The 14,661-nt window shown below is 36.3% G+C and overlaps 1 protein-coding gene across 3 annotated transcripts in view; it reads left to right on the top strand.

Annotated features, from left to right (window-relative positions):
• The window catches only part of DGKI (diacylglycerol kinase iota), a 5,490,864-nt gene that overhangs the window by 1,989,311 nt on the left and 3,486,892 nt on the right, over positions 1–14,661 (top strand). For all 3 annotated transcript variants that reach the window (XM_044088223.1, XM_044088222.1, XM_044088221.1), the window contains one exon: positions 9,368–9,479. In XM_044088223.1, coding sequence (XP_043944158.1) covers positions 9,368–9,479 — 112 coding nt within the window. The remainder of the gene's footprint in view (positions 1–9,367; positions 9,480–14,661) is intronic.

Here is a 14,661-nt window from a genome sequence, read left to right as displayed (position 1 = left end):
ATTTGCATGCATACACAAGCTAAGGGACCATTTAAACAAAAGCCTGGGTTGCCAGGGACTATGCGGACCTTGCCTTCATAAACTGCCCAGAAGATGCCTAAATCTTCCAAAAGGGTCATTCTCAAACCAATAGATGGTGTCAAACCAATGGACTAATTCCAAATGTCAAGAAATGTATATTTGCATCCTTTGGCAAGCATGAAATTCCTGGTAACTATCATATTGACAACACACTTCTGAAAGCTGATCCCCTAGACAGGGAACTGGAAGCTATACTAGCAGTATGATATTTTCCAATCACTTGTAACAGGTGTAGCAAACACAATGCTTTTTCACTACAAAAAAAAAAAATCAATTGCCTAAATCCCAAAAACTATTCAAACCCTCTCAAAACCTTTTGATCTATTTGGGTATCTTACAGGCTAGTAACAGGCAACCTCTGCCTCACTTATAGTATATCATCAGATTTACATTTGCAAGACAATGGAAGTGTGAAGTCCCACGCAGGGGATTACTACTACTTTTGAAACATAAATAGAACATGTTGGAGTGGTGGGTATATATCACAAAGAATACCTCATCTATGTACTGTATTCCACACCACATAAAGGAGAGTACTTCTCTTACTTTATTTGAATGGATGGGAACCTGCAAATTCACCCCTTGTTTAACATCTATGTCCCTCATGGATTTGGGTGACAAGTACATGTCCTAACATTTCCATATTCTGTCTGCTGATTTCTGATTTGACCTTAGATACTCTTGCTGCTCTACTATAGAATGTGGATGCCACTGCTGCACTGTTACCAAATGTTTAAACATTCTAGATAATATATGCCATTTTTGAACACTGCCGGTGTGAAATATGCAGTTGTTCTACCTGAGATATGAGTTGATTTAAAATTGGTAACTAGTAGTCTCACATTTGTGAGATGCCCTTCCATATAACTTTGCAAAAACCAGGATCAAAGTTAAAATGATGATATTTTGGTCAAACAACTGCTCTACATGCTGCCCATGTAATGAAAGAGTGACCCAAAATTAGGACATGGCTGAAGCCTGTCTGATTAAAAACACCCATTAAAGAACACACACACCAATATAACATTCTCTGGATGATCCTCTACCTGTTCATTTCATTACCTCCACTAACTAACCCTCCCTGCTAAATTTGAGGCCCTTCCTATATGAAAGGAATACGAGGAATAACCTTGAGATGCTAATCGTTAATAGTCAAAGCTTTCTGCAACAAAGATTCTATAAATCTATGAGTTATGAACACCCTTAAAGACTGCCTGATGCAAGGAAAGAGTGCTGGACAATTCCCAGAAAGTCACAAATCAATGGACTGAATGGAATAAGGGGCTGGAAGTTTTGTTCAAGACAGTCTGATGACTCAAGCCCTGCTGTTAACTGTTGCTCCTGGAAATCAACACTAACACCAAATTATTCTCCAGGGTTACATTTCCCAACATAAAAAAATGGTTTGCCAAACTGAAAAGCATAGAGCTAGGTTACTAAAGTAGCCCACAAAGCATGTGTGATGATCACTTATCACCAGGTAGTATCCCTTCGAAATGATACCTAACAAGTTTCTGCTAATGGGCCACCTAGAGTCAGTGGATAAACTCTTCAGCCACTGTCAGTCCTGCAATAATCTGCCAGTGATGCACTGCTTTGTTTAATCAAGCAGACCCCACAGTCTGGCTAGCAAGGCAAGGGCCACCCTGTTAATGCTTATAGTCTTGGCTTCTCTACTCACTTAGAAACCATAGAGACCAGTTCCTCTCTTCCAATAATAAGCTCCTTTAAATAATACAGAAAGCCTGCATAAGCTTTCTTGTCTAGGAATTGCATAACGTGAGCTATTGTTTGCAAGTCATCCAAAGTTCTGACGGGATAGATGTGGGGGTTCTAGAGTATCTGGTACTAGCTGATGAAATCTGGACATCAATAGATTAGAGGGACAGTCAGAAATAATGTTGTGGTTACCAGGGATAAACTTAGCAATAAAAATAAGTTAATCTTAAAACTGTGCATGACTATCAGTTTTAACAAAGACCATGCCCAAAACGTGGTACTTAAAGGGGCTAGCTAATCTCCCTTCCGAGACATCCTTGTTAAATAACTTCCTTACTACATCTCCTTCCCAACCACAGAGCATAAGTTCTTGCAATTATTTTCTATCAGGGAGAAGTGTCACATTTTGTGGAAATACCTCAGGCAAACATGCATAACAATTTCTGAACCACATAAACATTGGGGTAATCCTGTTACATGTTTGCCAATGCATGTACCGTAATGGAAGAATGTGGAGTCTACATGAAGTTGGCACCATCGAAAGAGTAAGCTCCCCAGAATCCTGGAAAAGTGCCTCCACTCCTTACTTATAGCTTAAATGTAAAATTAGAGTTGTTTTCCTTCTGCCGCTGCCATTGATCTGCTGCATATCACCCCTTCTTTACCCCAGCATTTGGTCTCCAGAGATGCTTTCATACACTGTGATCAGTCATGGACAAAATATCAAGCTGGTCAAGTATAGATGCCACTACTGAATGCCCAACTGGCTTTCAGCCCAGAATCCCGATCATTAGACCTCCTGGGAACCAGTAATCTCAGATTATCTACATAACTCCCAACCAGGTATCTGTGTGATTTTTTTTTCCCATCTCAGAGACTTGTTAATTAATTTTAATGTAAGGAACTTCTGGTTGTACCAGTGCTAAACAGACCCCCATCTCAACTGCCAAACCTCCTAAAGTGTCAAAAGGTTTGCAAGTAACAATAATACTCACAGCTGCTATGGGGTCTTTTCAATAACCACTTCCATATACAGAATAAAGTCAACCCCCAATTATCCCAATTCCTAAGGCTAAATTTGCCCAGCTGTCTTTTTTTTCTTAAAAGGGGCAAAGGCAAAGCAAGATCTTTAACTGCGGGCTGTTCTGAATATAAAATGCACTTAATCACATTAGTGTCAACCATGTTAAAAACACAAACATATTCACCTCAGCAGATTATATCTTTAATGGTAACAGGGATATGAGCCACAGTAAACACTTTTTGGAGAACTATAACCTGCACCTTGAATAACACTCTCCCCTCACTTTGCTGTTAATAATGGCTACAGGAATGACCCCACTTGAAGATGGGTGCTAATAGTTCAAAACAAGTTGGGAAAAGGACAGCACACTATGTCCAGACGCCAGTAAAATATCCTGATGTGGACCTAAACATATTTGTTGTGAATTATGCAGGCCTTTTTCTATAAACAAATCAAAATATTTAGCCCTACCTTCCTAAGGAAAAGCATCTAGAAAACCTTGTAAATCTTCTTTTACTGATTGGTCTTGCAAGCTACACTCTTCCGAATGGTCATTATAACCTCATTATCTGCCTGGGACACTGCAGACTGCTCTGAAGTTACAGGTTCGAAATGCCCTCCAAGAGCAAGGGTTTTGTTTCTTCAAAGGAGTCTAACTAGCTTTAGGCTCAACATCACCCACTTGCTGCTGTTGACCCTCAAGTGCAAATTCTCCAAAAAGTGCCTCATCCTGTCACAAAGTGTTTTCGGTGTAACTTCAGATCCTCCAACCAGTGTATGATTTCTGGAATACAAATAAACATACACTCATACACATAGTCTTTATTTGTTTATTCCGTGAAAGTGCATTTTCGATGGAATGCACTTTCGCGGAAGTGAGTTCATCAAAGTACAGTTCAGTGAACCATACTTTTGATTTAACAACATAGACCCATATATATATATATATATATATATATATATATATATATATATATATATATATAATGTGTGTGTGTGTTTGTGTGTGTATATATATATATATATATATATATATATATATATATATATATATAAATACTGTATATACTGTATATGCACATAAATTATTAACATCACTGACATTGCAACAGACTTGCTACCAATCTTCAATTCCCAAATGATGCAGAATAACAAAACAGGTGGGAAAGGGAAGAGGACTCATGGTAGCTGACACAATGAAGGTGATGTAAGAAGTTGACCTGATGTATCTAGGATTTAATTATGTGAAGCTTACAAAATGATCATATAATTATTTAATGAACAATTGCAAAACATCCACAGGGCAGAAAAAATAATTCTCTGTGAGAATCAAACCCTTGTCACTCATCATAACTATCATGTGAGCCACAGGAAACTTAAGGGGGAAAAAAGCTTACAAAAGTGACTTAGTAAAATATACTTCCTTACAAAATACAAGAACAGCCTTCATTAGAGCCTATCACTTATGTATTCAACACTGTATAAACAAAATTAGATAAAAACATTAATAATGAGAAATTATTGAAAGATTTTCCATATAATCTATAAACTTAAACTGCAAATTAACAATCCATACATTAGCATGTATCTTCTGAAGTGTATGTCATCTAAAATTTAAGTTCTGTCATTATTTAGAGATCTAAATGCTTAGTAAGTTATCAGAATCCACAGCTGTTACAAAATATTAACCAAATTTTGAAGCAAATATGACACCCTGAGAAACTCAAACATCAAAAAAGGCAAAAGGTCATTACCTATTAAATTGTGTCCCCATTTTCTCTGTGTGTACCTATCCATCTATCTATCTATCTATCTATCTATCTATCTATCTATCTGTTTATCTATCTATCTATCTGTCTGTCTTTCAGTATAGATGTACTGGAATTTAAAAAGCACCCAAATATTATTATTATTATATATATATATGTATATATATATATATATATATATATATATATATATATATATATATATATATATTATTAGATATATAAATATTATTAAATATAATTAGTGATGTTCATAAAGTTACAAATAAATCGTCAACTTTGCAAGCATTAACACTGATACTATACATATGCTGATCTATAAGGTTCATGAAGATCAGTGTTCTACCCCAGAAAACAAATAAAATAAAAGACAATATCGGTGCATGCAAAACTTCATATTAGAAATTATATTGAAACATCAGTATTTGCAGGGGTAGTGGTGGGGGGTCTACACCACTTTAGCCTGATAATTATAGGCATTAATTCTAAGATTGCACAATCTTGGGAAAAGGTCATGTTTCCCTACCACAAGAATTGTATGATCTCATGCATCTGTCAAGCATCTGCTTAGATGACTACATTTTGTCAGCCAAGTAGATGTTGACCAAAAGTATAGTCAACTAATTTCAGTTGACCCTTATATATATATATCTATCTATATATATATATATATATATATATATATATATATATATATATATATATATATATATATAAAGTTATAGATGTTATATATTTATAGATATATATGTGTATGTGTGTGTGTAGCTAGCTAGATAGATATATATATCAAATACCCTTTTAATAACCACAAAGTTCTGTGAAGCTGAGTGAAAGGCTTTTTTACTTGCTGGTTATTCTTGTCTAACTGCATAATGCTCGAAACATAAATAATCTTTAAATGACGGTTACTAAAGAAAAGGTAAAAACCCTCTTATTAATAGCTCAAAAGTAACTTATTCTAAATGTAAACTCCTGTTTATTCTGTCTTCTGTTTTTTCTTATATAACAATCCTGTTATCAGATTGCCACCAACACACATCTACAAAACTGAAAAGCAGAAAACTCAAACAGGTAGACAGAGCAAACTATCAAACATTACCTCAGGATCTCCTCAGGAGGAAAAAAATGGAAGTAAAATAAAGTAAGTGGTATATGAGAGGAGCATAACTTTTAGCCTATTACTGTAAAATCTCTGGACAACGGCAAAACAATTATGAAGCAGATTTTAAATATCACACTTATACAAATTAAAAAGTTGAGAGAAAAGAATATGTTTGCTTTAGTATGCATCTTTGAAGGATATAAAGTTAAAACTCAAATATTTATAATTATCTAGTGACGTGGAACCTAGCTGATATGCCAGAAACTCAAAATCTTTATGAATGACTGATCAATATAATTCCTAGAACCTGAGACATTCTGCCGGATCAGAGATGGTTGAGAGATATATGGTCAGATGTAATTAAGTGCCATGCTGTGGAAGCACTGAATCCTGTCCTCACCATATTTCTATTTTTTATTATATCTATATCTAGGTCACTGTAGATATGATCAGGATGATGATTGAGTTAAGAGAGAAAGTGATCCTGAGGGAACGCATAGCAGAATGGAGAGAAAGATGTATTTCAAATGACTGGAGAATAAGCATACTAATGTCAGTGCACAAGAAAAAATTGGATATTTACAACAGTGGGCAGTACAGATGTATCAAACTCCTGACACTGTATGAAAGTCAAGGAGAGGGTGACTGATAAATGAATACATAGAACATTAAAAATTACGATGGGAAATAAGCAGTTCAAATTCTGATCTGGGTAGAGTAAAGCCAATCCGATGTTTGCAGTGCAACATATAGCTGAGATGAAGGAAAGAGTCCAACTGGGCAGTCCTAGACTTGGAGGAAACATATAAGAAGGTCCAAAGACAGCTGTTTTGGGCAGTCCTGTGATGGTTTGCAGTCCCAGAAACACTGCTTGAATTAGTGCAGACTATGTACAAGGACCCAATGACACAGGTACAAAGAGTGTTTGCACTCAGAGGCATTCCTAGTAACAGTGGTGTGCATAAGGGTTTGTCTCTGAGCCTGCTGCTATTCAAATTGGTGATAGGCTACATTACCAAACAGGTCAGAGTGGGCAGATCAACAAAGTTGTTGTATGCAGATGATGTTGCATTGCCGACAGACTCTGAACAAGAACTTCAGCAAAGAGTAGTGAGATGGAATGCAAAATTGAATATATACAGGATGAAAGTGAGTACAGATAAAACAGTAGTAATGGCAACAAATGGGGAAAAGGGAAGAAGTAAAAAACTGAGATAGAAGAAAAAATAGTGGAACAAGTTAACAGCCTCAAGCCTGGAAGGAATGGTTGAGGTGAAGGGAAGTCTGAATACTGAGGCCAAAGGTAGAACCAGAGGGACTGCAGCCAAATGGCATACAGTGTCAGGGGCAGTGTATGACAAAAGAATGCTAAAGAAGTTGAAAAGTGAGGTGTGCAAATCAGTGGTGCAACCAGTACTACTATATGGTACAGAACCTGGAGGTTGTCCTGAACCTGAAGGATTCTAGTAAGACTATCTTCTATTTTCCAAAAGAAAGTCTTGGTGGTGAGAGACTCTAACTGGCTTTATTCCATCACATGCATTGTTTTCAGTTGTATATTTAATTTTCATATTGTATACACTTTAAAATAATGAATTATTTGATGACAACTTTTTCATTCACTGCAGGACATTTCCTTAATATTGCTCATAAGCGGACCTTGTCAGACTTTGTGGCTATCATATTTTCTTTCTTTCCATATCTGTCATGTGACTCTCACAGCGTGCTTTCATTCAGCATTGCAGCTTTTTGTCTCCTTTCTCATATTCATCTTTACAGCCCTTAATTCCTCATTAAGCCTCTTTAACACCGATCACATCATCTCACTGACCATATACATAATTTAATATTGAATCTTCTCCACACAGCATTCTGCTTATTGTTTTATACACTGTAAGATATCAGTTACTGTATGCCAAAATGTATCTTTTTCTCATTTTAAAGGGCTAATATGTATGTAAGCCTATCAAAAACTATCTGACTTTTCTTGATTCTACTTGCAACGAAAAGCTATATACAATTTCCTAAGATGTCTTTAGCATAATTAGCCTTGCTTTTTTACTTGTCTTCTTTACAAGTCTTCAGCGTTACATTTTCCTTCTTACCCTTTGCTTTGGATTTTTCTGAAGGGATTTCTTCAGGTACCCTTATGTTTATGGACATCAGCCTTGATTTCCATCTCTGTGTTTCTATAGCCAAACAATCCATTTTTACTCTACTGATAAGGTGAGAAAATGATTTGAAGCATAGATCTACAGCTTGTGAGGTTTGGCTTTGTTGGTCTGAATTTAACCATAAAGACCCAAAAGGTAAAGTCACAGGCATTCAGAAGCAATGTAGCTAAAACACCGGCATGTCCTTAAAGGGTCATTTGCATACACTAAGCTATTACACAGTGAGGCATCTAGCTTGACTGAGTCTTTCTTTCAGTTTTTACTGAATAGATGGCTGTGTGACCATTTTACCCTTTGACTCGGATGTAAAGATACCCATAAACACTTATAAGTTCACAAAAGTTCAAAAAGACAGCCTTTTGAGGGTTTTTTTGCTGATCTTACTGTTTAACTCATGCTCTGCTGAACATAAAATCAATGTTCATGGGACAACAAGAATGCCAATTTCAGTTTTTCTGTATGTGTTGGACATCATGAAACTTGCAGTTGTCTTTTGATAAAGATGCTGTATAGTATACTGTAGGTGGTAGTGTGATAGTACACCAATTCAGGGTCTCGCAGCGCCACTGTTAAGTCTGCAATGGAGCACACCTGCAGTAAGGGTGCTGAGAGAAAGGGGTGGTTGTGGTGATAGACAGCTTCAATTGACTTGAAGGCTGACAACAGCCTTGGCAGTCATCAGTGAAAGAAATGGGTAATGAGGTTCATTAATATGGAATGTTTTAGAATTGTTTTATCAACTCATCACATTATGGATCAACAATAATTTTTCACCTTTGATGTTGCAAGCGGAGCTGTAGGACATACCCTACCAGACAGTATGATGTCACACTCAGGAGTGAGGTAGAAATTGCCAGTTGGAGTAATGTGGCTAGAGGGCAGTGACTCTTTGCTATGTTACCCTGAATCTTTTAGAATCTGACTATGTTTACTTATCAGATGTGGCTTGCAAATTGTCTTTGCATCACTATAACTTACTGCTGTCTTAACCACCTTAATATATCATGTCACCTAATTATTTACTCTTTCATTTTGGTTATTGGAATAATTTATATTTTAATCTTTTCTCTGAAGTAAAACTTGTAACCTTTTACTGGGCTATTTGCCATAATGTTTGTGTATATGTCTTTTTCTCTGGTAAACCCATACCTTTCAACCTGTGATTTGTTGAAGGTAGGTTTGTTATAAAAACCCTTCAAAATCTCATATTAGTTTTTTGTATTAAAGCTGTGCCACTGAAATATATCTTTCTATATTCTTATTCAACAGCGTAGTTGAGCATGTACCGTGTGTTTACTGTCTTAAAACTGAATCACCAAAATGTATATAATCTATTTTTACCATTCTTGCACAATAGCGCTATTAAATATTTGTCATGTATAAAATCCAAGTTATTTATTGTCAGTTACAAATAACATGTAAACATAGGAAGAAATAAACTGTTGAATTAAAATTGTAGAAATATTCATTATGTATACCCAATTATGCATTTCAGGTACTGTGCTGGCACAATGCCATGGGGAAATCCAGGAGATCATAGAGATTTTGAACCTCAGCGCCATGATGACGGGTACATTGAAGTTATAGGATTTACCATGGCAACACTGGTGAGTTAAGCGTGTTAACTGATATATATGTTCACTAAAGAAGACTGCAAGAGATTATTTTACTGAATGCCTTATTCACTGAACTGGGACTCACGAACAAAGACTAGAGAAACAAATTAAATGCTGTTTAATCTTTTGTTTTCTTAATCAGAAATACAAATTATCATAGCTTATGTTAGCATGGATGTTCTGATAATTGTGGTTCCGCATATAAGAATGGCAGTTTACAGAGAGGGATTTCTCAGTCAAGATGTCATAATGCTGGATTATGACAAGAATGGGCCTTTACTCTTAAATTATATATTTTTTTCTGCAGGAAAACGAAAATGACTGTGCATTCAAGTGATCACTAAAACTGCTCATTCTTTGTAGATATAGTAGCTATGTACATTTTCATTTTTTGTTAATAGGAATCTGTTCCTCTACATATAAGAATCATATTAGCTAAATCTGCAGAAGATGCATATGGCAATCATAAGAATTTCTAAGGAGCTAATTGAACCAATATGGAACATTAACAACTAGGCACACATATAAGCATATAACAGACATAAAGCAGTATTCAGTAATTTGTAACTTTTTAAAATAATTTTTACGTTGCACTGCCTGCCAGTCATCCACCCCCTCCACAACCATCCATTCATTCTATATCATTGGGGCAATGACCTTTAGCAATGCAGCCAACATTCTGGCTGCCATAAGTAAGTTTTCCATTTTGTGACCCTAATGATATCACAACAGCTGACATGTATGCTAACAAATAGGAAGCACACAGTGACTTCTCCTATTATATATTTCTTCATGCAGTTCATGAAAGCTGTCACATGGATTTCATTGGTACAACTGAGAATGTCTCTTGTCCAGAGGCAGCATGCCAAGTGCTTATCTCTCAGTAAGTGAAGCATTGGTATGGGCCACTCCACATCCTTCCTCCCAGGATGGATCAGCTAAAATTGGTTTTTCACTATTTAAATTCTGTCATCAGTTCTAACAGCACCTAGGTCCCTAGCTGATCTCAGGTCATCTTGGTCACACTCAGGACTTTACTGCTGTTTGCTATGGAGCTGCTTTATTACTCAAACTATATGGTATGCTATGATTTGTATGGGCAGGGTAGAATAAATGAGCATTTTTGTCATATTGTTTGGCTACACATGATTAATGTCTGTGCATGATTTGCTAAATCAGATCACTTTGGTATATGGAATTCTTTGGAGTGTACTGCTACTATTTACTGGGGGCTTGTTTTGTCATTTAATTTGAACCCTTTTGTCTGTGGCATAACAGGATTACAGCATGAACCATAAGGATTGCAGTGATAGTGTTTATCAGATGTATTACACTGATATAATTTTAAAGTTGCCTTAATAAATTGTGTGTGGCACATTACCAGAGAGTTGTCAGTAGGGACAGATATGTATTAAACAACATATTTTAGCAGGATCCTTGCTTCAAGTATGGTATATGTGAAAAAGAGAAACATTGCTTTATCAGGCAAAGAAACATATACAACAAGATCTTAGTAGCTGGATTTTTAAGTTGAATTCTTAATAATATATTCTCTCTTATACCTTAGAGAATAACATGATAAACTTGATGTGTGTAGCACTGCAGCATGGGAACTAAGCATTGCTTTGATATGTTCACAGAGGGGGTTGTGACAGATACAATATGTGCTCAGGGCTAAAAAAGCCAGGATAAAAACTCATATGCTCTCATAAGGGAGGAGGTATGCATTTTTCTAAGAATTAGAAACATTTTGGGAGGTTTTTGAATACTTCCTGCAGTTAGTACAGAAGAGATCTGTTTCTCAAACTTTCTTGCACTCTGTATGATGACAGGAAGCTGTCTTTTGATGAATGGTGACGGAATAACTTACAATGTGTCCATGTACAATGCAGTACCACAGCAAAGGTAAAGGACTGCGATACATCATGTACTAATGACATATTCTTAATTCAGCTGATTACAAAGGAAGAAAAAGAAATGTTCCTGCAAGTAATTTAGGATTATTAGCATCACGGTTTTCTGATACAGGTGACACAAGCTGAGTTTAAAATAGGCTGTCTTTGAATTTTGCAAATTGTTATTTTTATGTATTTATTTATTTTGCATTAATCTGGTGGTGGTTTATAGTTTGAGTTTGAAGACTGGACATCTGGATTTGAATCTGTTTAGCACTTTGTGAGGTATAGCTCAAGCATAACAGTATATAGTTTTTATAACAAAGGCACTTAGGATTCTTAATCTTCTTCTTCTTTCGGCATTTCCTGGTTAGGGGTCACCATAACAGATCACCTGTCTGCTCATGATTGGCAGTGGAGTTTTGTGGTGTCGAGTTGCCAACCCCGTGCCCAACCTTCCACAGAAGGCACAAACACGCATGCACACACTCACGCCTAGGGCCAATTTAGAGTGTCCAATCCAACTTAGCATTCTTAATACTAATCATAAATAATATTTCATAATACTTAATGATAAATTGCAATTTGAAACTGGGCAAAAGTGGCTTACATGTGTCCTGTCATCTCCTTACATCTTTGAATCAGTAATTATTTGAAATGTTGGGACCCACATAAGCAAGTTCTGAAATATGAAGACTGAATGGCTGAAAAAAAAGTACTTGTATATCAATTTCTCGGTATATTCTTTTTTCTGTGAGATATGGTGATTTCAAAATTGGTATGTATAAGTTCAGAGGGGTGCCTCTGACATTGGCAGTGCAGAGGGATTGTCCCCTTTGTAAAAAATACAAGTTTAAAGGAAAAGAGTGATGCTAAATAGTCATACACCTGCGTCTTTTTTTTTCAGTGCATAAGCACTCAGCATTCCAAGTGCCAACATTTTAGCATGGAGCCCTTGAATAAGATATTTAAGGTACCCCATAAGCCAGTGCTGGCAGACTGTATTTGTTTAAATGCTTTGTTTTATGTTACAGGGTTAGGGACGCCAAGCTGCAAACTGAGTCTGCATTTTTTAAAAGAATTTCATGTTGTCAATCTTTAGGTGCGAGGAGTATCGTAGCCCAACACAATCCGCCGTTTTTATAATTTTATCATCATAGGTGAACACAATTTCTTGTAGCTCATGTGAATCAACTAAGATGTAGTAACAATGCCTATCCACTACCAGTACAGTACCAGTCTCAGTGCCAGTGCCTATCTAGTACCAGTACCAGTATCAGCATCAGTATCAGTACCAGTGCCACTGCCTATCCAGTACCAGTATCAGTACCAGTACTAGTATCAGTACCAGAAAAGTATGAGTTCCATATCAGTACCAGTACCATTGCCAGTGCCTATCCAGTACCACTATCAATACCAATACTAGTATCAGTAGCAGTACCAATATCAGTACCAGTGCCAGTGCCAGTGCCTATTCAGTAACAGTAACAGTATCAGTACCAGTACTAGTAACAGTATTAGTACCAGTGCCAGTGCCAGTACCAATGCCGGTGCGTATCCAGTTACAGTACCAGTATCAGTATCAGTACCAGTGCCAGTGCCTATCCAGTACCAGTACCAGTACCAGTGCAGGACTATCTTTTTAGCCTTCTGTCATCAGATCTCACCTGTATTAAAATGTAATTGTATTTGTCTTGATATTTTAGAGGTATAAGCCTTTTTAATAGCTGACATGGTTTCCTTTGGTGTTGGCTTACACAGATGATTTTTTTAATATAAGGTTAGGCAGAGCTGGATCTTTCATTTGATAGCATATGCTGTCTCTTTGAGAATGTTTTATAAGCAATTAATAAAACGAGTACTAAAAAAGAAGAGAAAGAACTTATACTGGAAAAAGATTTGTGTTATATTTCTTGATGCCACAGGCACAAAATTAAATGTGTTAGAAATATTTTATATATTGTCTGATTGGACTGACCATTTGAAAAAGAGAATCAGTGACAGGCAGTTAAGACAGCGATGATATAAAGTTATAAACAGCTACATTATATAAACGTTATGAAGCTTTACACACTGTGGATGTTTATTTATTATGACAGAATTTTCTGCTCAAGGCATTCTAACCCTTTGCACTGGTATATGCTGCATTAACTGTAGGGACAATTGATTTAAAAGTAACAGATTTACTGTGACCAAGTGTCCCCTAGTTGTAGAAATGCCACATCGGGTCTTCCCTGGTCAACAAAGCAAAATGCCACATCGGGTCTTCGCTGGTCAACGAATGATAAATAAAATAAAACAAAATAAAATAATTATATATTCAACATTACTTTTTAGTAGTTAGGAGCAAGTTGCAGTAGTAATTTGAAATAGGAATATAAGCATTCTCTGACTTTTTAGCAACATTCTGGATAACCATGGTACTGTAAACTTACAGAAATTAGGAAGTAGATTAAATAATTTCTTATCTCTTTCTTGACTGTAGGAAAGCTTTTGTTGGTCTCTACACTGCTATTTTTTTGATTGTTAAAAAATACCCACAAAAATGTTGTTTGCATTTTTATGAATGCACTGTACAATAGACAGCATTGTCAGAGTTTCCCCTACAGTGAAGTAGGCTTATGTAAAGCTGTCCCATATCCATTATAACTGCTTACGTACTAATGTTTCACTGTCATAAAAGGCAGTTATTCATGTTATGTGCTAGGAGCAGATGTGAGGAGAAGGAATCACAACATCCAGACATTTTTTGATGTTTTTAATTTTTATTTATTTATTTTTTGGCTATTTAAATTCAGGAACTATGGGAGAATCTGTGAAAGCAGTACTGACCGTAATGTATTCACATAATACTATATATGCCCTAGCATCCGGCTAGAACAGACAATTTCCAGTCATGGACTAAAATTCAACAAGTAAGCTTATTATCCCATCATGGCCAAGATTATAAACAACAATTTGATCTAGTCGTTGGAATAGTTTGTTATCATTTAAGTATTGTGCTCATGTCCTTTTAAGGTAGCTTTTTTGTATGCGGGATTTTTCCTAAGGAACCTATAAGTTGTTGTTGTGTCTTTCGGCTTATCCCGGTTAGGGGTCGCCACAGCAGAACTCCGATCCGCTAATGTTTGGTAGTGGATTTTTACGTGCCAAGTTACCAGCCCTGATGCACAACCTTCAACGAAGGCACGCCCATTCACGTATACCTCCACACAGAAGATGCTCTAGCTGAGAATTGAACGGGACAACGTCTTACTGTGAGGCGACAACCCTACCGC

The sequence above is a fragment of the Protopterus annectens genome, chromosome 11.part0 (assembly GCF_019279795.1).
Source record: "Protopterus annectens isolate FY-2018-M chromosome 11.part0, PAN1.0, whole genome shotgun sequence".
Taxonomy (NCBI): Eukaryota; Metazoa; Chordata; order Ceratodontiformes; family Protopteridae; genus Protopterus; species Protopterus annectens.
Note: the sequence above shows the minus strand (reverse complement) of the source record. Positions and strands in the feature narration are given on the sequence as shown.